The 24,435-nt window shown below is 42.3% G+C and overlaps 1 protein-coding gene across 1 annotated transcript in view; it reads left to right on the top strand.

Moving 5' to 3' along the window:
- Positions 1-7,261, top strand: part of HSD17B2 (hydroxysteroid 17-beta dehydrogenase 2) — a 61,224-nt gene extending 53,963 nt beyond the window's left edge. Inside the window, exons 4-5 of the mRNA XM_036909365.2 lie at positions 2,622-2,759; positions 6,821-7,261. Coding sequence (XP_036765260.2) covers positions 2,622-2,759; positions 6,821-7,164 — 482 coding nt within the window. The 3' untranslated portion in view covers positions 7,165-7,261. The remainder of the gene's footprint in view (positions 1-2,621; positions 2,760-6,820) is intronic.
- Positions 7,262-24,435: the final 17,174 nt, after the last annotated feature.

The raw sequence follows: 24,435 nt of genomic DNA on the forward strand, positions 1-24,435 counted from the left end.
AGATAAGGTGGGCCTGGATTTGGCGAGCCTCAGGCCATCAACACACCATATACCTACCAGCATGGTATGTTGGAGGAGGGGGCCATGTGGACACAGGGTTATTCTGGGACAAAAGCCTACAAGCAGGCAGCACTTGTCTCCACACCCAGTTTCCTCCAATGATAAAGTGTTGCAAAACTACAGTGCAATATTATGGCCAGCATACTGATCATGATATAATCTACCAATTGTATTCAGATTCCCCAGTTTTACCAGTACTTGGCTGTGTGTTTGGTTTCATACAGTTTATCATTTCATTTTCTTTTTAATTGCATTGGATGGCTTTCAGATGGAGGTTAGATAATCAAATTCAAGCCATGGTTTCATTATGTGGCTGGAAATGGCCAATGTCTCTACTGAGATTGCCCTTTAAGAAACCATTTAAAGAAAATGGTCATTGCTGTCCTGTTTTCTCTGTGTGCAGAAATTAGCCCAGGGCTTCACGGCAGCCCAGGAAGAGGTGGCAGAAAGCCTATCTAGAAACAAGGGTTTGTCCTATGCACCACGGTAATGTGATGACTTAAGTAACCCTCCAAAAATGATCCTTAATATTTGTTAGGTGCAGACATAAGCCATGTTTTATGGTCTCAAATATGCTGAAAACTTTATTGGATAGAGGTAGGACTCAAACAAGAGAACTAAGGGTTAGCAAGATGTTCTCTCATGGATGAAGCATGCCCAACCAGAAGAATAAAAGAGACTTTGGCAGGGAAAAGGAATTATCTGCAAAAGTCTGAAGCGAGGAGAACAAAGACAAGCACATGTTTAAAACTAGACCCAACCACGTTTGTTTGGTGAGAATCACTGAAGCTGGGAAAGCTGGTGGAACCAGGGTGCACGGTAAGGTAAGACCAGGGAATGCTGGCAATCCTCCTTCCCCAACCCCTACCACCCAGGTAGTAGTAGTAGTGCAAATGTCCTGGGGGTTTTAGGCAGAGAGAAATGCCCATGAAGTCATCTCTGGCATTTGCTGAAATGTCTATGGTCTTTTGAAGCCAGGTGGTAGCTTTTCCTTTGTAAAGGAAATTTTAAAAATAATTGAGATAAAATCAACATACCATAAACTGCTCCTATTTAAACACCCAATAAATTTTGACATATGATGTACCCAGGAAACCATCATCACAATCAGGATAGTGACCATGTCCACTATCTCCAAAAACTCCCTTGCTCTCCTCTCACCTCTCTCCCTCCCCAACAGCAGGTGACCACTGTGATTCCATTACTATGGATCTGTTTGTGTTTTCCAGAATTTTTAATAAATGGAATCATACGGTATGCAGTCATTTTCATCTGGCTCATTTACCGTAACTATTTTAGGACTCCACCATGCCATTGAGTATATCAAGTTCATTCCCTTTAACGGCTGAGTTGTATTCCATTGATGACTGTATCACAAGTTCATCCATTCACCAGTAGATGCTTCTCTGACCAGGGGAATCTTTGGCAATGCTGGGGGCCCTAATGTCATGGGTCCAGTCATCCTGTCTCCCCATGAGCTCCCCTGGGTGCTGTGAGCCTTCACTGTCTTCACCCCTTCACAGCCTCAGTGTCTTCCACTTAGAGAAGCAGAGCATCCCTGCATTCATCTCCTAGGGCTGCTGTGACAAAGTACGGTGTTAATACAACAGGAGTTGATTCTGTCATGGTTCTGGAGGCCAGAAGTCTGAAATCAAGGTGATCGCAGGACCACCTCCCTCTGAAGGCTCCCGAGGAGAATGCCTTCTTGGCCTTCCCAGCTTCTGGTGGCTGCAGGTATTGCTTGGCTTGTGCCAGTGTCACTCCCAGCCCTGCCTCTGTCTTCACGTGAGCTGGTCCCTGTCTTTCTCTCTCACAAGGATATCCATCCTTGGATTTAGGCCCATCCCAGTCGGGGATGGTCTCATTTTGACATTTGTACTTTGATGACATCTGCAGAGACCCTTCTTCCAAAGACGGTGACTTTGCTTTTCTGGCTTCCTTTGCTTCTGCCTCCCATAGCTCCTCCATATCTCCTTGTCCAAACATAGACCCAGCTTAAGGCTCAATCTCCCCGGCCTTCTAAACTACATGTGACTTAAAATGGGATACAGAGCATCTGCGCCCAGCCCTGGTTAGCCCTCCTACAACAAGTCCTTTCTCACTTCTTCTTATGGGAGATGTCCCACAGCTCCCCATGGTGGGAATTACTCATTCTTGCAACAATTATTAAACCCAGTCTCTTTACATGTGCTGAAATGGGTTGAACAGTGCCCCTTCCCCAAAGATACATCCACCTGGAACCTCAGGATGTAGATCAGAGGCAGGGGCATGTGCTCTTTATCCCACCGAAATCATAGCTCAGAAGCTTGCAGAGAGTGAACCTTATCCTTGGTTTGACATTGGACCAGCTGCTATGGAGCAGCTGTTGAAGGCAAAGAAGGGAAGCCGCACTGGTGGCTGTGACGGACTCACCTGCATATGGGGGGCCCTTGTCTGCCTTCGCCTGCCCTGGTGGTGTTACCCCTAATACCAGCTCCTGGCATGCAGTACGCACTGTTTAAATACTTAATGGATGAAAAGAAAATGTCAGGCCTGACTTTTTTCCCCAACTATTCCCATAGGAGGACTCCCAATTGTACACCTGGCATCCTATGGCTCATCAAAGGCGGCTCTGACCATGTTTTCAGCAATTATGAGACAAGAGCTTTCCAAATGGGGAATTAAAGTCTCTACCATCCAGCCTGGAGGCTTCCAAACGAGTAAGTATCTGAGCTCATGGCCCGGCAGTGTTCATCCTTCAAGAGATGCTGAGGGCCCTTTGTTCTGACAGAGCTCAGACTGACCCTCCATCAGTGTTCAGTCAAAGAGGGGCTGGAAGGGGTGGGCCTCTTTTAAGAATAGAGGGGCAGTTGCTGGGTTCTTCAATGTATTGCTGCTCCCCTGCATCCTCCCATGAGGGGATTACATTTGGATGTCATGTATTTTTCAAACACCACCTCCCCGCCTCTGAAGAATATGACCCACCTCCCTTCTACCCTGGTAGGTGATGGCCATCCTCTCCTCTCCCCTCCCTTCTCTGAATTTCTGAACTCTGGGAAGACAGAGACCACCCCCATGGCTCAGGCCTTAGTTTGGGCCATCACACATTTAATTGGTGATTTAAGTGAAAATATTAAAATGCACGCCTAATAAAAGACCACAAACTGGGAGGGACTGCTAACATACTGGAAACAAATTTTGGAGGTTTGGATATTAACAAAGCCCAAAGCTAAGATATAAGAAGAAAAACTGAACTTTTGTCTTGAAGCACTTGGCGGGTCGGGGGGTGGGTCTCACTGAGTTGTCCAGGAGGCAGCACTCCCAGCAAGGGCTCTTCTGGAAGGGCGACTGAGAGAGAGAGATGTGGGCCACGCAGGCTGAGAGGCCAGACCAGGGCAGGAGGAAGGGAATGAAGATGAAGTCTTGAGAGGAGCTTTCCACCTGGGGACCCCTCCCCTGGATGGGGAGGAGAATCGAGGCGAGTTGATGAAGCATGTGGGTCAAAGATGATGCCACATGTGACAGACCGAGAGACTTGGGGAGGCGTGACACAGAGAGGGGAAACCTGGTTGACAGCTAGTGTGGGGAAATGATGAATTTGATTTCGAACCTGGCAGAAGCATTAAGGATTTTGTGACACAGCTAAAGAAAACTTCCAATGCACAGACTCCACTGGACCAGACAGCAACCCTGCAGTTAAGTTACAGTTCTGAGGATTCACTGAAGTTGTTTCAGCTAACATGTTGGGGAGCTGCTCTTATCAGGCACTGGCCAATACCCATACATTCTTTTCTAATGTTGTTGACAGTCTTTTTTAAATTGAGAAATACATACACACATACTTTAACAATTATAAAAACTCATGCACTTAACATGAAGATCAAAAAATAAAACAGTCAGCTCCCAAAGCCCTCATGTGACCCTGTCCAGTAGGCCCTCTGCCAGCCCCAACACAGAACCACTCACTTATGTTTTGTGACAATTGTTTGTTTTTCCTTACAGTGTCTCATCCATATTTGAAGCCCCAAACTACAGAGTTTGGCTTTACTAGCTTTTGGACTTTGAATGGAATCAACATTCACGTATTCTTTTGCATCTGGCATCTTTCACTCACATCATGTTTTCACAATTCATCTGCGTTGTGTGTAGCTGCAGATAATTTCATTTTCATTGCTGTATAGTATTCTGCAAATATGCCATACTTTTTCTACTATTGGTGGGCTATTTGGGTCACTTTTGGACAGCTAAGAACAATTCAGCTGTGGTATATATGTATGTGAATTTTTTCTAGGACACACACCCCAGAGTGGAATGACTAGATCATACAGTTTAATTACCTCCAGCTTTACTGGACAATACTGAACTGTTTTCTAAACTATTGTCCCAATTTATATTCCCACCTGGTCACAGTTCTTAATTAACTACAGTCCTGAGGAGTAAGTTTAATTGACATTTTTTGCCAGGTGAGGAATCTCAAACCCAATTCCTAGGCACAGGGACCAGTTATTTCTTTTATACTTGACTGCCCTCGGTTTAAAGGTGATATTTGATGGGCTTTCTGAAGATGAGAGGCTAGACAGTGGAGGGCCAAGATCTCAAGTTTGGCAATGATGCTTGAAGGGAGGACAAGAAAAGAAATCTTCAGGGACACAAAGGGCTTCCGAAGACATTCAAGGAGACACATCAGATTTCCTAGTGCCCTGAAAACAAATAGCTAAAATGTATTGCATAGTTAGCAGATTTTAAGCACTTTACATGCACAATCTCAATCGTCACCTGTGAGGTAGGCATCATAAAATTCCCATCTTGTAGGGAGAAACCTAAGGCTCAAAGAAGTTAAGGAATTTCCCAACGCATGGAGCTGATATGAGGCAGAGATGGAATTTAATCCAGGTCATCTTAACAGTTTCTTAGTGTGTAGTCCCAAAGTGTCAGGGGATGGGTGGGTGTGTCAAAACGCCGGTGGCTTTCTCACCAATAAAAAGACCTTCGGGAACTCTGGACAGGGTACCCACAAGAGTGGTTAGAAAGTCTAGGAGGTGTTTAAAGAGGGAGGAAGTGGAGAGGAAATGGAATCCCCAGCCTGTGAAAGCAGAGACTGGGGAAGAAGTGGTAGAGTGCATGCAAACATATTTTTCAAGGCCCAGAAGCCTCCAGAGGAATTGTCAGGGTAATCATGTAGGTAGGCTGCTGCGCCTTCCTGAAAAGAAATGAGCAGCTGGAATGCCATTTGCATATCCATGACTGTTATTGGATTTGACTGGCTTATGTCCTTCTCAGTGAAGCTCCCTGCAGACCCTGTATCCAGCAGCAGACCCTGTATCCAGCAGCAGCCCAAGTTAGCAGACAAAGACTACTCCCCACTAAAATCCCTGAGCAGTCACGCCTTTGCAGGGGAATGTGTGGGTTGCTGCAACCTTTCTGGAAAGTAATCTGGCAGTAGCTATGAAATTCAAAATGCATGTGCCTTTTGACCAGGCAGACACAGTTTGGGGAGTGTAGGTGACAGAAGTAAATGCCGAAGATGAAAGGATATATTGTGCAAGGCTGTTTATCACCTGAAATTGTAAAACTTAAGAAACAACTGGAAAGTCCTTGGATAGACAAGTGGTTGACCAAAAGCTGTTCAGTGGGGATTTCTGCTGCTCTGGTTCAAATCTATAGCCACTGACCAGGAGGCACATTCATGATTTATTACTCAGCAAAACGGATGAACAAGCAAAAAAGCAAATTCCTGGAAAATACATATGGCATGATCCTTTTTGGGTTTTGTTTGTTCTTGGTAAAATAAAATTAAACCGAAGCCTTCTATGTGTACACATATTCATATGAACAAGGAGGAAATGTAGAAAGATGCACAATACTTTTAAGTTTTTCCAGAGGAGAGTAATTTAAAAAACATACATCTCCTTAATGTTCACTTGATATAATGAGCAGACGTTGCTACTATATTTTAAAGTAAATATACATCTAATTAAATTTTATGTAATAAGCATTACTTTTATATTAAATATGTATTTGTGTACTTAATCAGATATAATTTACATATTAAATTTAAATGTTTTATGTTATGTTGTTTAAAATTAAATTAAAATTATAACTAGATAAAATGATATTCAACATTATATATTTTTTAACTTTATACATAGAAGCAGGCATTACTTTTAAGTAAAAAAATTATATGTGTATTTATGTATGTATTGTAGATTTTATATATTGTATACATTATGTTTTACATTGGATATAATAGTAATGAAAAGGTGTGTAATAGAATGTTTGTGACAGCACTATTTGTGAGAGCCCCAAATTGAAAACAATCCAAATGCTCATTGCAGTATAATGGATGAATAATTTATGGCATATTTTCACAATGGAAAACTATACAGCTATAAAAGAGACTACACAATATGTGGATGAATCTCACAATATAATGTATGATTCCATTTATAAGTCCAAAGCCAGGGAAAACTGTTCTGTTAATTAGGATAGTGGCTCTTGGAAAGGGGGTTTAGGAGAGGACTTTGAGGCCAATTTATCCTTCTCTTAAATCTGGCTGCTGGTTATGTGGGCTATTCAGTTTGTGGAGAATCAGTCATCTGTACACTCTTCTGTCTGTCTGTTTAGAAAATGTAACTTATAAAGCACGTTTTAAAGAGGCATTTGGGAATGCCTACCCTTCCCAACAGTAGCCAGTTCACAAGGGCCTGCTTCCCTGTTAGGGGTCGGGCATGCCCGATCTGGCCTTCCCAGCCTCTGAACCTCCCTTTGCTCTCCCACCCAGACATCACAGGCACAACTGAAATGAGGGCCCAGCTGGAGAAGAGCCTCCTGGACCACCTCCCCCGTGATGTGCAGAAGGACTATGGCGAGGACTATATCACTATGCAAAGGATTTTTCTTGAGTCAGCGGACAAGTATTCCTCCCCGGACATCACTCCTGTGCTTTTGGACATCCGGCATGCTGTCTCTGCTAAAAGACCCTTTGCTTTTTACACACCAGGGAAATTGGTTTATCTGGAGCTCTTTTTCTTTGCTGTTAGCCCTACGGGCATATTTGATTATTTTAGCAAAAAATTCCTTAACTCTGGAAAGGCTGTACCCAGAGCACTAAGCATGCGTAACTGAAGAATAAGGCCATGTAGTTAAATAAATGGGAAATGTCAGTCTTGGAATGAAAGGGAAACTTGAGCTTTTCATTAAAGTTGTAGTTTCCTACCTTGCATTCCCTGTGTGCTCTGCTGATTGAATAGGATTTAGTGGTGAGAAGGCTGGAGGATAGATGACCACCACGGAGGGCACTGATCGAGTGACTTCTCTGCACTGACACCCTCTCATCTCGTTCTCATCAGAGACCTACCTCTGTTAGGTATCTTCACCCCTATTTAGCAGGTAAGGGAATTAAGGATCAGGGAGGTTAAGTTCCTAGTTCACTGTCACACAAGTACCAAAAGGCAGAAATAGGATTGAAATCCAGTTTGGATTCCACTGCCTGCCAAGAGAGGAGGAAGAGAATGAGATGAAGAGAAAAAAGGAGAGAGGGAAGGGAGAAGAAAGGAGAAGGGGAGGAATAAATGGCAAGGACCACATTCAAGCTGAGTTGCTCACTGGGGCTTGATATCCCACCGCAACTGCATCCAAAGTACTGGATTCCTCGTATGTAATCAGCTCTCTATGTACCTCCTTTCCCTTCCACTACCAGGGAGATGATAGGACAAGGTGTCCCATCTCAAGCAGGGCCCCAGAGGCCTTTACACAGACCCAGGGCATGTGACTGGTAGGTTCTGTGTCCACAGCAACCATCTGTGTCACCTCCATCCGAGCATTCCAGGATGAAAAAGCCTGCTGGAGGGGCAATGTTAGATCGTGGGAAGGTGTGGTCACATTTCTTGATCATTTCAAGTCAAGATCCTTAACTTAATCACTTCTGCAAACTCCCTTTTGCCACAAGAGGTCACATATTCACGGGTTCTGGGGATTTGGGTGCCATTATCATTACCTGGACCTTTACTTGAGTGACCACATCTACTGCATCAGAACTTCTAGGGGTGGGCCCGGCAACTTGTAATGAGACCCCTAGGTGATGCACACCTGAGTTCAAGGACCACTGCTGGAAGCCATAAAGTAAGCAGGCTGTGGGACATGTGGACAGGCCACAGAAAGCTCTACCGGGACAGTTGAAAACCCCAGAAGGCACAGTGGGAAGGTGCTGAATAGAGACGCAGATGTGTCTGAGAACCCCGGATGGGAGAAGCTCCTGACTGGTCTCCCGCAGGAGGGCTTCCACCCTGCCCAGGGGTAACCTGGGAGGGAAACCTATTTAGGGACACCTTTCTCTGCCTGTTTAGCAGGAGGAAGAATGACAACCTCTCACGGCCACTCCCGTCACAGCTCCCTTGGGCTGGGTGGGAGTGGGGAGGTCTGGGCAAATCATGGGGGCTCCTGGAGGAGGGCATGGAGCTGGGCATGAAGAACCAGGGTGTCCGGGGTGTCCGGGAGAAGCCGGGAGCAGAGGCCGAAGGGCGGGCAGCCCTGAGCCAGTGCTGCCTCCCCTGTGCCGGGAAATACACCAGCCAGCCCGCAGGAGCCCGGATTCTCAGGAAAAGGGCCAGGAAAAGAGAAGTGGGGAGAATCTTGAATTCCACTGCACATATGTCTGGAAAACCCCGTTTTAAACCAGAAGAGACTATCTTTCCAAAAGGTGTTCAGCGTTTCATTTGTAGCACAAAACCTATAGTTTCTCAGAAAACGAGAGAGACAAGTATTGCAGACCAGACACCTTCGTGCCCTCTGTCTCCTCCCTTTCTTTCTCTCCCCAGTGTTGGCAGCAGGAAAGTGGGTCATCCTCACAGCAGAGCCAGGATAAGAAGGAGGAATTAGGAAAAGCTTCCAGGGAAGATATGATTTAAAAAAAAAAAATTGAAGTGTAGTTGATATATAATATTATATTGGTTTCGATGATTTCTTTTATTACATAGAGAGCTGATAAAATCCTACAAATAAAATTTACTACATTATTTGAATGGAACATTAATTTTCATCAGTTTCATTATACTGGTGATAAAGACCACGTTTTGGAATGCTACTCTGGATGATGTAATTCTAAGAGTAATTCCATGCAAACAGCTCTGATGGGGTGGGGTGCCTCCAGCCCAGCTCACACATAGTGGTTCACTCAGGGGCTTGGGACCCCCTGCACACCTGCTCTGGAGTGTCTCCAAGTGTTTCTCTACTGATCGGCAAGCCAATATTTCCCTCCAGGATCTCAAGTGTAGGGGTGGCCATGGCGGGACTAGATGGGTGTTTCTGAGTCCCAACTCAATACCCTGCTCAGAATTCCACATCAAGAAACAACAAACAACGGGAAGGAAGAGATAATGGGAACTAATTTGAAGTCTGAAGATAGGGAGACCTCAATATGTTTGTAGTCTGAAGTTGTTTACTCTTTTGCCTGCCCAGCATTCCTTTTTTGGGGGGATTTTTAGTGAGACTGACACTGAAGGGACCCCAGCTCCTCACCATTGGGGTGGGCATGTGACCCAGGCTGGCCAATCAAGAAGAGCCAGTTGTGGCTCCCATTGATGGAAGGACTGCTAGTGGATGCTGTGAGAAAAAGGGTATCCTTTTCTACTGGGTTGCCCACATTAGACTGAAGCTTCTAGAGCCCACCAAGAGGAGCGTCCAGTACAGAATGATGCCAAGATAGAGAAGAACAGAGCAGAATGATGAAGAAAAACCAAGGTGTGATGACATAGTTTTGAGTCCCTTGATCTAGTTGTACCTGCAGATCCACAATTTGGGTTGATTTCCAAGTTGTATGAGCTAATACATTTCCTTTAACGATTTCAAGTTAGGTTTCTGTCTTTTGCAACAGAATTAATTTCTGACAAATACACATTCTAGGGAAGGGTTTGGTGAAGAATGAGGAATAAAATAATTCTTGACAGAGAAAACAGGCAAGGCTGCAATGTCCTTGGGGAGAAAGAAAAGAGATGAGACTAAAGAAAGAGGTTACGACAGGTGACATTACTATTCAGTGGCCCTCTCCCACAGAAAAGCAATTCTTTTGTTAAAATTTCTTTTGGAATTTTAGCCTCAAAGTCTGCAAGCATGGTCCCTCTGGAAAAAAAGTGAAACAAAATCCTTGCTGCAACAAAACCCCATGGTGGAAACCAAAGATTTCAGCAGATTGCTGGCAATTCTAGCCTGTTGGAATCACGCTTGGTTAGGACAACAGTGTAAGGTACACTGTGTCTGGCATGAGAAGATATCCTGCCCTCAATCATCACAAAACTTATTTACCATATTGCAAAATGTGGAGATGACTAAAGTGAGAAACCAAAGTTACCATGGGAAACAGGAAGGGAGACAAGCAAACCCAAGGCTTTTGTCCTAAATTATTTGCTCTTCTCAGGTTATTCCATCTATCTGGGGGTAACTGCCCTGGGGATTTCACCATACAGATAATTTTGTTTAGTTCCACTTGCTCTTCTTCCTTCTATGTTGGTAATAGGAAATGATTCACTGCCGGATATAATGTAACTTCTCTCTTTGGCACTCTCCTGACTATCCAAGAACTAATTCTATATAGAGCGGGTCCTAACTTGAACCATACTATCCTTTGGTCTGGGTATGATTTTTAGGTAAGACTTACATGTTGTAAGTGCACACACACACACACACACACACACACACACACACACACATCTATATGTTCAAATAACTCCCATTTTGTTAAAAGACAGTCAGAACTCAGTTTCTGTCACTTGCAACCATAAGCATTCTAACTGACATCTCTTCCTTTTCATCATCATCACCACCAGTGTTTTCAAAGGCTTGCTCCCAGCACAGAGCCCACACCTTCATGGATCCCCAGGGTGAACGGGTCCTTTTACAAAGAGGGGTGGTGTGTGCATTTGCCCTTGTGCACCAACCCAGTAGCCCTCTCTTCCTCTCCTGCTCTCTAGGGCCCGACCCACTTGCAGGGACACAGTAGGATGGGGCCCCAGTCAGGCCCCGCATTCCTCTTTTCTTTCTGGTTTCTGCTGAGACACTTCTTCAGAACCCCAAGTCCTGAAGTGGTGTCCCTGACAGAAGGCTTTGGGCTATAAGGGGTGAGACTTAGGTTTGACCTGGGCAGCATGAGAAAAGAAAGAAGGTTTGAGGGAGCACCTTTCCAGGGAGGCTTCTACAGAAGAACAGTAGAGACTCTACTAGTCTCTCCCTACTTTAAAGACAAAGGACCACCCTCCTCTCCTCTGACAGTGATTTGTTTTCATTTTGGGTTTGAATTCTGCTTAATATTGCTCCAAAGATGTCACAGTTTTGGTGGCAGAACAGCAGGGTGGTAACGCTGTGGACATTTTGAAGATACACAGTGTTATGGACTGAACGTGTCCCTGCCAAATTCATATGCTGACATCCTAACCACAGTGTGATATCATTAGGAGGTGGAGCATTTGGGAGGTGATCAGGTCACGAGGGTTGGACCCTCATAATGTGATCTGTGCCCTTATAAGAAGAGAAAGGAGAGCTTGCTTTTCTCTATCATGTAAGGACATGAGGAGATGAGCATACGCAAACCAGGAGGCAGTCTTCTCTAGACACTGGATCTGCCAGCAACTTGACCTTAGACTCCTCAGCCTCCATAATTGTGAGAAATAAATGTTTGTTGTTTAAGCTGTCCAATCTATGGTAATTTGTTAAAGCAGTTGGAACTGACTTAAGACACACAGACTTGGGCTCAAATCTTGAGTCAGCTTTTCAACATTTGGGTGACCTTAAGCAAGTTGTTTAATGTCTCTGCATCTTTTTTCTTTTTCTTTTTACTCTAAAAACAGGGGCAGTGGTAATGCTAGTCTCATAAAGTTGTTGTAATGATTAAACAGGGTAATAATGCAAAGGATTCAGCTACTGCCAGCACTTAGTAAGGGCCCATAAACATAGAGTAATAGTTATTTTCTTCTTCTGTATCTGAGCACGCTTACTGTGGAGAGAAGTCACAGTTGGTGTCTTGGTTGAGGTCAGATGGTGGGAAGGCCAGTGCCATTCTGAATTTTTGCAGTCAGGACTTGAGGAACTCCTGGATTCAACTGGGGGTTTTCACTGCTGATTGGCTAGTGCTCTCACACTCACAAGAGCACATGGGGATTTTATCATGGACAAACAACGTTTACATCTCCTACTCATCCTGATAAGAAATACTACTGCTTTTTCCCCACTAAAACTAACAATTATTTAAGGCTTCCTACATGCTAGGAACTACACTGGGCAATTTACTTGGATTAACCAATTCAGTCCTTACAATGACTCCATCCTGTGGGTAGTATTATCATCTCCATTTTTAGATAAGAAGCCTGGCTTAGAAAGTTAACTTTCCCAAAGTCACATGGCTAGCATGTGATAGAACTGAGGTGTCAAAAGTTGTGTTAAATGGGTAAGGAGCTTAGAAGGGGTGGGAGATTGGTTCTTAGTTATGTTGGGTGCTGCTAACGCCCTTAGTGCCCTTAGGTGTATGGTCTACCCATTCAGGAAATGGAACTGTTGTAATCATCAGAAATGGTAAGATTAGGACCCAGGAGGAGAGGCAATCATCCTTCATTCATTCCCAGGTATCCATTGTCATCTGTTGTATGTTAATTTTTGCAGAAGCCCATTGGAAGCTGCCAGACAGTCTCTCCTTTAGAAGGATCATGAGACCTTCTGGTATCACTCTGTTACAAGTTTCCTAAGCGAGCTACACCAAAGCCTATGGGCCTCATCCAATAAAGGCATATCCTTCTGCAATAAGAGAGACTTAAGCAGTGTGTCAATGTCCTTTGTTGAAATGTTCTTTCTAATAATTATGAAGGGCTTAAATCATCAACATTTCCTGCTTGAAAACTGCACTTGACAATTATATTTCTATGCAAAATTGGGGAAAAGATGGTTCATCAATGTTTCAGAGAAGGTAAAAGAACACTAATCCAGTGTTAGATGGGTGTTTCGTTTCTGTCCTGAATAAAATGATAAGAGGGGACAGAACATTTTCCTCTTGGGGCAGCTGTGAATGGACACCCGAAGAAAAGCACAAGGAGGCAGAGGCTGGAAGCTGAGCGGGTAGCACTCGACACCGGGATTCATACGCAGCAAAGGGAAAGCGGAAGATGCAGCCCATTTCTGTCTTGGTGTTCTGTGGCATCTGCTTCACTGTTAACTGGGAGTGAAATTCCTGCCTTGTTGAGAGACGGGAGACAACCCCACCTTGGGAGCCTCTGAAGAGACAGCCCAGGTGAGAAGCTGTGGGAGGCAGGAGTGGGGCCGACATAAAGAAGACCCTGCCCTCCCGGGACTCACCATGTAGGAGACAGAGCTGTACCACCACCTTCCTCAGACTTCTGATGGCCTTTGTCCACAAAGACTTTGAAAATGAGAATGTCATCAAGAAAAACATCCTAAGATTGAAAGTAAGACGATAAAAAAGATATACTATGCAAACACTATTCATAAGGAAGTTGGTATGGCCGTACCAATGCCAGACAAAGTCAACTGTAATGGAAGAATTTTGTACAGTGTGTACCTCACACACCCCAACTGGAGCCTGGATGTTTCTGCTCTGTGATTCCTGGCCACTCCGCTCTCTCTGATCTGCCCTGGGGGTACAAATGCCAAACTAGATCATAGCTGTCCCCTTTGCCCACCCAACCCACACTGTTCAAAGGAAGTAGGCCTGCTTCAATCCCACACCTTAGGTTTTCTTTCCCTGCACACCCACTGCATTAGCAATTCCTCCCACCGAAAGTTTTTCTTGAGTTCCTACCAAGTGCCAGGTGTGGTGCTCGGCACTGGGGGCATATCTGGGAACAAGTCAGATCGATCCCTGCTCTCCTGGGAATTGACAGTATACTGGGTAAGATAAACATGCAGCCACTAAATAAATAGTTGTTTGGTGGAAACGTTTGATGGAAATTTCCTCAGTGTTATTAAGTTCGAGGGAGCCTTATTTGCCTATTACAAGCGGTTCTTATTTTTAGCTGTTTCACACCAGGTCTACAACCACCAAGCCAATGGCCACTGGTTCTTCTGAAAAGAAGCCAATGAAGGATGAAACCCTTGGCAACCGGCCCGGGGAGCTGTCATGAGGGTGACAGCTCTCCCCTGAATGTCACTGCTTGACACTTCAGGCTGCTCAAGTTATTTTAATCCTAGGCTCTCAAAAGAAGTGACTCTAACCCCCATCTGACATCTGTGGAGGACACACAGTTCTGACCAGACCTGATCATAAAGTCAGCCCTAACCTAGGGCTCGGCACCCAGGTCCACAGGCCCTGGACCACAAGTTGGAGCATGTGTTCTGGTCTGAGATGACAAGTCACAGAATCAGTTTGATCTGATAATTTGTTTTGAAATACCTGAATCCAAGCCAGGTAGCAGAGGACTGAGAGGGAATATCTTAGGCCAAAACGGAATGGATAGATGGAACTTGCCAGGCGGGGGTTATAGCTGATTTTAGGCCATTTAGCTGGCTGAACTTCAGAAGCAGGCCTTAGTGAAAGCTGGCTCGTGCCTGGAGGCTGCCTTCTTTCATACCTACTTAGAGAAGCCTGTGAAATGCTTCGCTCTGGCCTTCTGGGACTTCAAGGTCCTGAACACTGCAGGGCTTTTGAGTCCATCCAAAGTCAATGTCCCTTCTGATCTTCCCCAGGCCAAGTTTTAGGATGGATGCTATCCTCGACAGCACCTTCTGCAAATTAGTAAACAGTTTAACCAATAGTCTGCCAGATGGATACAGTCACAAGAATGCATGGCTTGGTAAGGGGACTAAAGGCAGGATTTCAGGCCTCTCTTACTGCCTTAGCAGGGTATGCTGTGAAATACATAACCTGTACAATGATGCATGTCAGGCTTGCCCAGTTCGGTGATCTCCAAGCACACTTTGTCATCCCCTTCTTAGGCTGCGTACTGCAATGTCCTGTTAGCAGCAGATTCAAGGGAATAAGCAAGTAGCAACTGCAGAAGGCAGTCATCCAGCTTTGATGCTACCTTTTTCCCCCTAGTTCTAATCTTCAATTTAAAAAAAATAAGAGATCAGTTTATGGATAATAGCATGGGAAAAATTGGGAAGGTGGCAGGGCCCAGATGAGCTTCCCAGGAATAGACCAACAGACAAACAGAGGGACAGGAAGTAAGGCCAAATGGGTCAGGCCCAGCCTAAGCAGCTATGGCTGGGCTCTAGATTCAGCTCTGTCCTGGGGACGTAGGAATGAGCAGAGCTGACAGGGGCCTCAGTTCTTGCAGAACCCCCTCTGGGCTCCCTCCTGTCCCTCACCAGCAGGCTGGACCTTTCATGGGCAGTATTTGCAAGGCTTGAGAATGGTTCATTTGGAGGTGGGGGTACAGGGTCAAGGCTTTTGGAGGCCTGGGTGGTGTGGGGTAAGCAGCAGCACTGGGGGGGATATGGTTGGGCAACAGGTGCCTGGGGTCGGGCACTGTTCAACAGAGCCCCTATATCCAGGGCAGGGCCCCATCCTGCCCCACACCAACATGGTGCAATACATAGTTTCAGGTAGTAAGTTGGTGTCAGGAGAGCTGGAGGCTGGCAGACAGGCAGGGGCTTAGGGAGAGAAGCCCACAGATGCCCACTAACTCTTGCATGACACAACTCTGCATTTTCCTAAGTCCATTCTTAAATATTTTTTTCAGGGAGGATCTGTGAAGAATAATATCTCTTGTTGATTTCTGGCTCTGTGAACACAAATTTCCTTCAAGAATTCTGCACTCAAATGAACTATCATCAAGAGTGATTCCATTTTAAACATGAATTCAAGGTCTAGCTCCCAAAGACTTTATCTTGTCTAGATCCACACATGAAACAGTTTTTTGTTTTCAGGCAATTGTTTTTAGAGCAGTTTTTGGTTTAGAGCAAAAATGAGGGGAAAGCAGAGATTCCCCATATGGCCCCTCCCCAACACATGCAGAGCCTCCCACGTTATCAGCATTCCCCCAACACGCTGCATTTACTACAGTTGATGAACCTACACTGACACAACACCATCACCTAAAGTCCACAGTTTACCTTAGGCTTCATTCTTGGTGCTATACACTCTATACATTATACAAATATATAATGGCATATAGTAGTGTCATAGTGTCATTACTGAGTATATTTACTGCCCCCTAAATCCCTTCTCCTTCATTTCCCTTCCCCCAACTTCTGGAAACCATTGATCTTTTTACTGTTTCCATGGTTTTGCCTTTTCCAGAATGTCATGAATTTGGAATCAGTAGCCTTCTTTCACTTAGTAGTATGCATTTAAGTTTCCTCCATGTCTTTTTATGGCTTGACAGCTCATTCCTTTTTAGTGCTGAATAGTATTTCAGTGTCTACACATACCACCATCTATTTATCCATTCACCTGTTGAAGTTGCTTCTGAGATTTGGCAATTATGAATAAATTGCTGTGAACAACATGTGCAGGTTCTCATGTGGAACATAAGTTTTCAGCTCCTTTGGGCAAATATCAAGGAGGGCAATTGCTGGGTCATATGATAAGAGCATGTTTAATTTTGTAAAAAATTGCCAAACTGTCTTCCATAGTGGCTGTGCCATGTTGTGTTCCCAGGCCACAGAGTTTTGATTTCTGCTTATTACTGTGGCTAAGTTTCCTTGGTGGCCACTGAACATTTCGTTGTTTGTGTTTCGGTTTGGGGAGTAGTCTGTATCTAGGTAGGCCTCTACCTTGAGCAGACATGTTTAGTCAGGAACACTAGCTAGGCAGAGAAAAGAGCACTTGCAGAAACCTACTGTGGTGAAAGGCTTGGAGGGAAGGCCCTGGGACTGCAGCATTGTAAGGGTGAGGGAAAGCTCATAAGGTGAGATGCAAAGGCAGGTCTAGGTCACACAGGGCCAGGGTAGGGAGTCTGGGGGTTATTCTCTGTGATGAAAAACCATAGAAGCATTTTCAATTCAAACATGATCAATTTCCACATTTAAACATTAACTTGGCATTTACTGCTGCCTTTCTCATTCTCTTTGCTTATCCAGCTTCTGAGAGGTCTTGATTTTACTTTCATATACGTTATGTCTGTTTCCATAGCCTCCCAGTATTTATATTTCGAGAATGCCTTCCACAATATAAGTGAAAGTTTCTGACATTAGTCTGCAGAAAAGAATAAATCATATCAAAGCACTGGCTTAACTCCAGGCTATAAATTGCATGATTCATAGGAAGCAAAATATAATTTGCATTAGATTTGGCCAAGTACTTTTAAATTAAAATATATCAAGTAATTATTGCAACAAATGCACTGCAAGGAAAAGAGGGAAACAGAATATGGAAACTACAGGTAAGAAGATGATTAAAAGAAACATTAACCTGTCACAATGTAGAAACCTTATTTTAATCTCAATTTAAGTAAACAAACTATAAAAAAATGACATTTATTAGACACTTGGAAAATTAAACACTGGACATTTTATGATATTAAGAAATTGTTAATTATTTTACATGTGATAATGGTTATTTTAAAAGCCCTTATCTTTTAGACATTTATACTAAAATATTTTCATGAAATGGTATCACATCTGAGATCCAATTAATATAGAGTAGGATAAGTGGGTGGAAATGTAATAAGGCAGTTATAAATAGATAATTGTTGAAGATAAAAAATGGGCACATGGAAATTTATGATACTATTCTGTCTCCTTTTGCACAGGTTTGAAATTTTCCACATTAAAGATCTTTAAAAGAAAATAAAAGCAATCTGCAATTTTTAAACTTTCGTCAAGAAAATATGAACTTAACCAATACAAACTTTCCAGATAAAAATTTCTGTGCTCCTTTCTCCTGTTCATTTTATATATTAACTGTCCACCCATCCATCCACCCACCTATCCATCCACTCATCCTTTTCTATCAATGTACCTCTCATTCTTGTCTATCATCTGTCTATCTGTCTTTATAGTAGCAATAACAATTGTTCAAATGCCTGGTTCAGAGTTGCCATCTCAATTTGAGTTCCCCCGAAGCAGTCCTTGGGATTGAGGCTTCAATGTGCAGCAACTAAATCAACAGTTGTTTGATGGAAACAGCTGATGGAAACTTAAAATCAGTACTATTAAGTTTGTAGGCCCATTTCCCAGTTTGGCTACTTTCTCAGATATTTGTTGTCTGATTACAAACTGCCCTAAGCCTTAGAACTGCAGTATTTCTTGTGACTGTGTGGATCAGATATTTAGATAAAGCAGAGAAGGAATGAAAGCTCTTTGTCCTCTTGATGGCCTCCTCCTCCCTTGCTTCTTTTTCTTGTTTCCTTATTTACTTCCTTTATTCCCCCTGCTCTCCTCTCTCCTTCCTTCCTCCCCTTACTTTCCTTTATTTTTGTTTACTCTTTAACAAGAGAGCAAGAGTAAGCTAGGCTACACTAGATTCTGTGAACTGAAAGTACTTCAGAATTAGAATTTTTGAATGAAGATAGTACTAATTCTAGCAATTTAACTTTTAAGTCAATATGTTGCCAATCTACACAATTCATACTCAACAAAGTTTTTCTTTGCTTTATAATTATCATCTTCTTTTGTATTTGAAACCACTGGAATCTATTTAATGATTAAAAAAATAACCAAAAAACCTCTGGATCTGATTATCTATGAGGAGGAGTAAGTTGGGGAGACTTCAAGCTTTCCTCAATTTTGCTCTCCAGCTGCTATGTATTAAAACTCAGAAATGATCCAATTTCTGATTTGAAAGTTGCTGCCTGCCAGTGATGAATGGGTGCTGGTTTTCAGGCCATCTGTCATCTGCACTGCTAACATCCCAGGTGTCTCTGCCTCTACCATCAGGACAAATTTCACCAACAAGCTTTCTGAGTTCAATGCTGGACACCTCAGGTGCCTATGTCCACACTGGTTTGGGATGATAGAAGCAACTTCAGACGTCTAAATTTGGCAGTTCAAAAAATATTGATGTCAATGTCCCCAGAATAAAGGGGAAGGAGCCATAAACCCTTGACCGACATCTCTCTGGTCACCAACCCCAAAGCTGTTGCAGTCCTGGCAGGAATGGTGTAGCGACTAACCCAACATTCTGGCATGACTTTGTTCCCTGAAATTTTCTGTTTGTCCTCTGGTTTATGCAACCCTCATTGCTGACATGTCCTAGCTATTTCAGAAGAAAGGTTTCTAAGACTGAAACTAAGGCAAGAACGTCCACTCCTACCACTTCCATTTAACACTGAACTGGAAGAACTAACAAGTTCAATAAAGCAAGAAAAGGAAATAAAAGGCATACAGATTGGAAATAAGTAAAATTGCCTATTCATAGAAACATGATGATGTTCACAGAAAATCCAAATAATCTACAAAAAAAATCCCCCAAATTCAAACCTGCAAGTACCATTAAGTGAATTTAGCAAAATTGTAAGATACAGTACAACAAATATCTACTGTATTTCTGAATACTAGTAATAAACAATTAAAAAACTAAATTTTAATTCTGCTACTTACAAAAGCAGCCCAAATTATGAGGTACATAAGAATAAATTTAACATGTGAACGACCCATAACAACATAGGTGAAAAACTACAAGAAAATTTGCTCAGAGAAATTAAAGAACTAAACAAATGGAGAAAAATACCAGGTTCATGAATTGGAACACTCAATAATTTTTAAAATGTCAATTCTCCATACTGGCCTACAGCGTCAATGCTATCTCAAAGAAATTCACAGAAGGCTTTGCTTGTAGAAACTGACATATCGACTCTGAAGCTTATATATAATTGTAAAGGCCTAGAATAGCCAAAACAATTACAAAAGGAAGAACAAAGATGGATAAACACACTAAAGGACTTCAAGACTTAAAGCTGTAGTCATGAAGAAAGGCCAATAAGATAAGCATATGGATACATGGCAAAGAACAGAGAACAAAAATACCCCCAAATCCAATACCCTATAATAATACCATTAGTGCCAAGGATTTCAGTAGGGGAAAGGACAGTCTTTTAACAAGGAGTGGTGGAGAAACTGGACATCTGTTTGGGAAAGAAAGAGAAAAGAATCTCAGCCCTTTACTTATACAATAAACACAAACACAACTGCAAAATGAATTACAGACGTAATAGTTAAGACTATATACTTTTAAGAAGAAAATCATCTTAATGTTCAGGTAGGCAAGGATAAAACACAAACACACCAAGAAGAGAATTTAATTAGTAGGACTTCTACTAAAACCATCTGCTCTTTGAAAAAAAAAAACAGCATCGAGATTATGAAAAATAAAACCTAGAAAGATCTACTGGAAAAACATGTCTGGCAGAGGACCTGTATCCAAAATATTTAAGTATTTGCTACTCAATAAGAAGACAATCAGATTTTTAAAATGAGCAAAATTGTTGAACAGACTTCACAATAGAAGATACAGAGTAACCAATGAGCACATGAAGACATGTGCAACAGTATTGCTCAGCTGGAAAGTACAAATTAAATTACTACTGAGGCACCACCATACACCCACTGAAATAGCTGGATAGTTAACAACAAAAAGAGTGACAATAACAAGTCATGATGAAGATAAGGGGCAAATGGACCTCTCATTTGAAGATTGAAGTTAAAATGGCATACTCACTTTGGAAAACCTTCTTTATCAAAAGAAGCACACCCTACAAGATCCAGCAATTGCATTCTAGGCATTAAGCCAAGATAAATGGAAATATATTTCCACAAACACTTACACAAATGTTTATAACATCTTTATTTACGATAGCACAAAAACTTGAGAGCCACAAGACCATTAACAGATGGATAAAATAAATGTTGGTATAGTCATAGTATAGAATACTAAGTCAGCACAAAAAGAATCAAACTACAGAAATATGCAACATGGATAAATATCAAAACATTACGTTGAGCAAGTGAAGCCAGGTATAAAAAATACAGACTGTTAAGATTTCATTTTTAGGATATTTCAGAACAGGAAACTAATATGACAGAAACAGATTAGTGGTTGCTGAAGATAGGGGATTGAGAATTGACTCAGGACAGGCAGGAGGGAACTTTCTAGGGTGGTAATGGTTACCTAGGTGAATATACTTGTCAAAACTCATCAAACTTAGACTTAAAATGGGCGCATCTTATTGTATGTACATCATACAGCAGTCTCCCCTTATCCACAAGGGATGTATTCCAAGACTCCATTGGATGCTCAAACCACATAGTAGCAAACCCCATATATTCTGCTTTTGCTATATATACATGCCTATGACAGAGTTTAATTTATAAACTAGACCTAATGGGAGACTAACAGTAACTAAAAATAGAATTGTAACAATATACTGTAATAGAAGTTATGTGGGGTCTCTCTCAAAATCTTACTGCACTGTACTTACCCTTCCTGTGATGACGTAGGATGATAAATGCCAGCGTGATGAGTTGAGGGAGGGGAATGGCGTAGTCATCATGTCCTATGGGAGGATCATCTGCTTTGGGGTAATTGAAACTGTGAAAACTAAAACCATGGATAAGGGGGACGGCTGTCCTTTAAGGCTTACTAAAAACAGTTCATTTTACCAGTTGACAGAGCATCAAAATAAACCACCTACAGGCTGAAGATTTGGTCCCAACCTTTTAAAGGGGTTATTTTAAAATTTAATCTTCAACTTGAAGCTAATTTTAACTTTTTCCTTGACCCCCATCTCAGGGAAGTTTGATGAAGAAAGAGCTTTTCCGTTTTTCTTCCTCCCTCCCTTTCTTTCTTAAGAATGAAGGTGTATGTTCTTCATGAAGGAAACTAATGATTTTTTACTTAGAGTTTATATATTTGGGTTTTTAATAATCAGAATTTACATAAATATGAGTTTCTGGAGTAAGTCAGCACTAATTCTAACACTTTTAAACATGAAAGTCCATAAACTCCAAGTGTGTATAATTCGTTCCCCAGTGAGCTTTTCTTAGTTTCCTAATGACTACTTTCTCCCTCCTTTGCAATCAGTGGCATCTACTTAGTGGGCTTGTTTTTTGTGATCTCTTCACTTTTGAGAAGTAAGCTCAGGACGACTTCAGGCGTTCGTTAATTTTGCTCTTCTGCTCCCTGGGACACCCAAAGGAAATACACAATTTCTGATTTGCAAATTGTTGCCTTCCAACCCATGGGTGCTGGAGGGTGTCCTGAAGCCCTCTGCCCTCGTCCAGCTGTCTCTGCCTCAACAGAAGGGTAAATGATTTCAGCCTTTCTCTTCCCATTAGAGGATTCTCACGCAGCGGTTTCCTGCTCGATTCCTGACGAGGGCTCTTTGATGCTTCTGCCACTTCTGCTACAGATGACGGGAGCAATGTCAGAATCACACATTTGACCGTGCAGATTGTAATTTCTAAAAATCCAGATGCCAATTTGCCCAGAATCAAGGAGAGAAAAGCTGTAATGTGCTGGGCGATTCTTTTGAAAGCAGCTACGGTGTTACCACAGTCCAGTGGAAGAACGGCCAGCCTGCAACTAACATTCTCGGATTATTTTCTTCCTTGAAATTTCTCTCAGCAGTATCTGCACCGTAGTTTATCCCATACAGGTGATTTCTCCTGGCTGATTCAGAGAAACATTTTTTTCTCTCCTCCTTCCAAACCTTGTCATCCAATTTACCTGGGCTGTGAGGGATTCATAGGGATTCAACTAAAGCTTTTCAAACTCATAGTAGCCAGATAAATGCACATAAAAGAAGCCCTACTGAGATGTCATACCTTGTACATGTTAAGATTGGCAAACATTTTAAAGTTGCTATTTCTATTACATATTGCTGCATAACAAACTACCTGACTGACAGTGCCCTTAAGATCCTTAGAATCTCTCTTGTGGAACAAAGAGGGTCTAGGAGACAAACCCTTAAATCTTTCTGACATCTCAAAATCAGAAAATGGTCTTAACAGATGGATAAAATAAATGTTGGTATAGTCACAGTATAGAATACTAGTCAGCACAAAAAGGATCAAACTTCAGAAACATGCAACATGGATAAATTTCAAAATATTATGTTGAGCAAAAGAAGCCAGGTATACTTGACTTTGAGGATTTACCTCAAAATTTATCCTAAGACCAACTTTTATTGACAACACTCCATGTTTGATCTTTGCCTTTTCTTACTTTGAAAGCTTCTGCTTGCTAGGACCAGCTTGGGCCCTCAAATTTTCTCTAAATCTGCTGCAAAACTAAGACAGTTCCTTCTGGAGTCTATCTTATCTTGTATTTTACCAGATGCAGCTAGAGGAAGACAACTGTCACTTTCAACATTCTGCCTGGGACTTTCGCCAGCTCACCCTTAGCGGTTGCTGCTGGACCTGGAGGTAATTTCTAGGAAGCAGCAGTATCAGATGCCCTCCCTGCATCTTCCACTTGACAGAACAGAGTACAGTTTGGTTCCTGGATTAAATCAGAAGTGAACGGTCCATTCCAGACTAAGAATTTATCATTCTGACCTTTTGGGGAAAAGACTGATTTCTACTCCATTACTCTTGAGGCTGTAACAGCTGAGTTCAGTTTTGAGTTTGAGTTGTGAATATATGCCTGTCTATAGAAATATCTTGCAACACAGTGAAGTATGCAAAATCTCTGGGTAGTCCAATATTTGTTAGGTGAATTCTCAGAAGAGAGTGACTAAAAATATTTATGTAAAGTTGGGTAAATAGGAAAAAAATTTCATTCAGTTCACTATTATCTACTAAACATACACTCTTTGCAAATCCCTGCATGAGGACTTGGGGTTGGAACCAGACAAAGAGTGAGGCATAATCCCTCACTGGATATTTTACAGAATATGACCTACAGGAGTATGTGAGGACATATGGCTGTATTTCAAGTGAGTACTCATCGAATCATTGTGTTCCCATTTATTTTTTGTTACCATAGATTCACATATACAAACTTTCTTAATATGGGATCACTAATATGGAGAATACCCTACTTAAAAATCAATCATCGCTTGTGTTGAAAACTGGCTGTTAGTGTGAATTTAACTGCCATCATCTATAAAAAGTATGTTTATAAAAAAAGGAGAATTTAAAATGCCAGGGAGTATAGTATGTTTCTGAAAGACTGTTTAGAAAAAACTTAGGGTCTTATAGGGCCAGGCTATTTTGTCTGTTTCCCAATTTTATTCTTTTGCTTTCCCCTACAGCATAACGTATGAGAAAGAGTGTGGGCTTGAGGTCAGATCTGGGTTCAAACCCTGACATAGCCCTTCAAAGTTGTGTGACATTGGGCAAGTTACTCAATGTCTCTGTTCCTCAGTATCTTCATGGGAAAACAGAGATAATTTACTGCATCCCCAGCCCATAGGTCAGTGCCTGGCCAAGTGTCAGTATTTGTTAAACAAATGAATGTCAGAATTGTTTCTGACACACGGTTGGCATTTGATGACAGATTGATTCATTCACAGGGAC

This window comes from Manis pentadactyla, chromosome 15 (assembly GCF_030020395.1).
Source record: "Manis pentadactyla isolate mManPen7 chromosome 15, mManPen7.hap1, whole genome shotgun sequence".
Lineage (NCBI taxonomy): Eukaryota > Metazoa > Chordata > Mammalia > Pholidota > Manidae > Manis > Manis pentadactyla.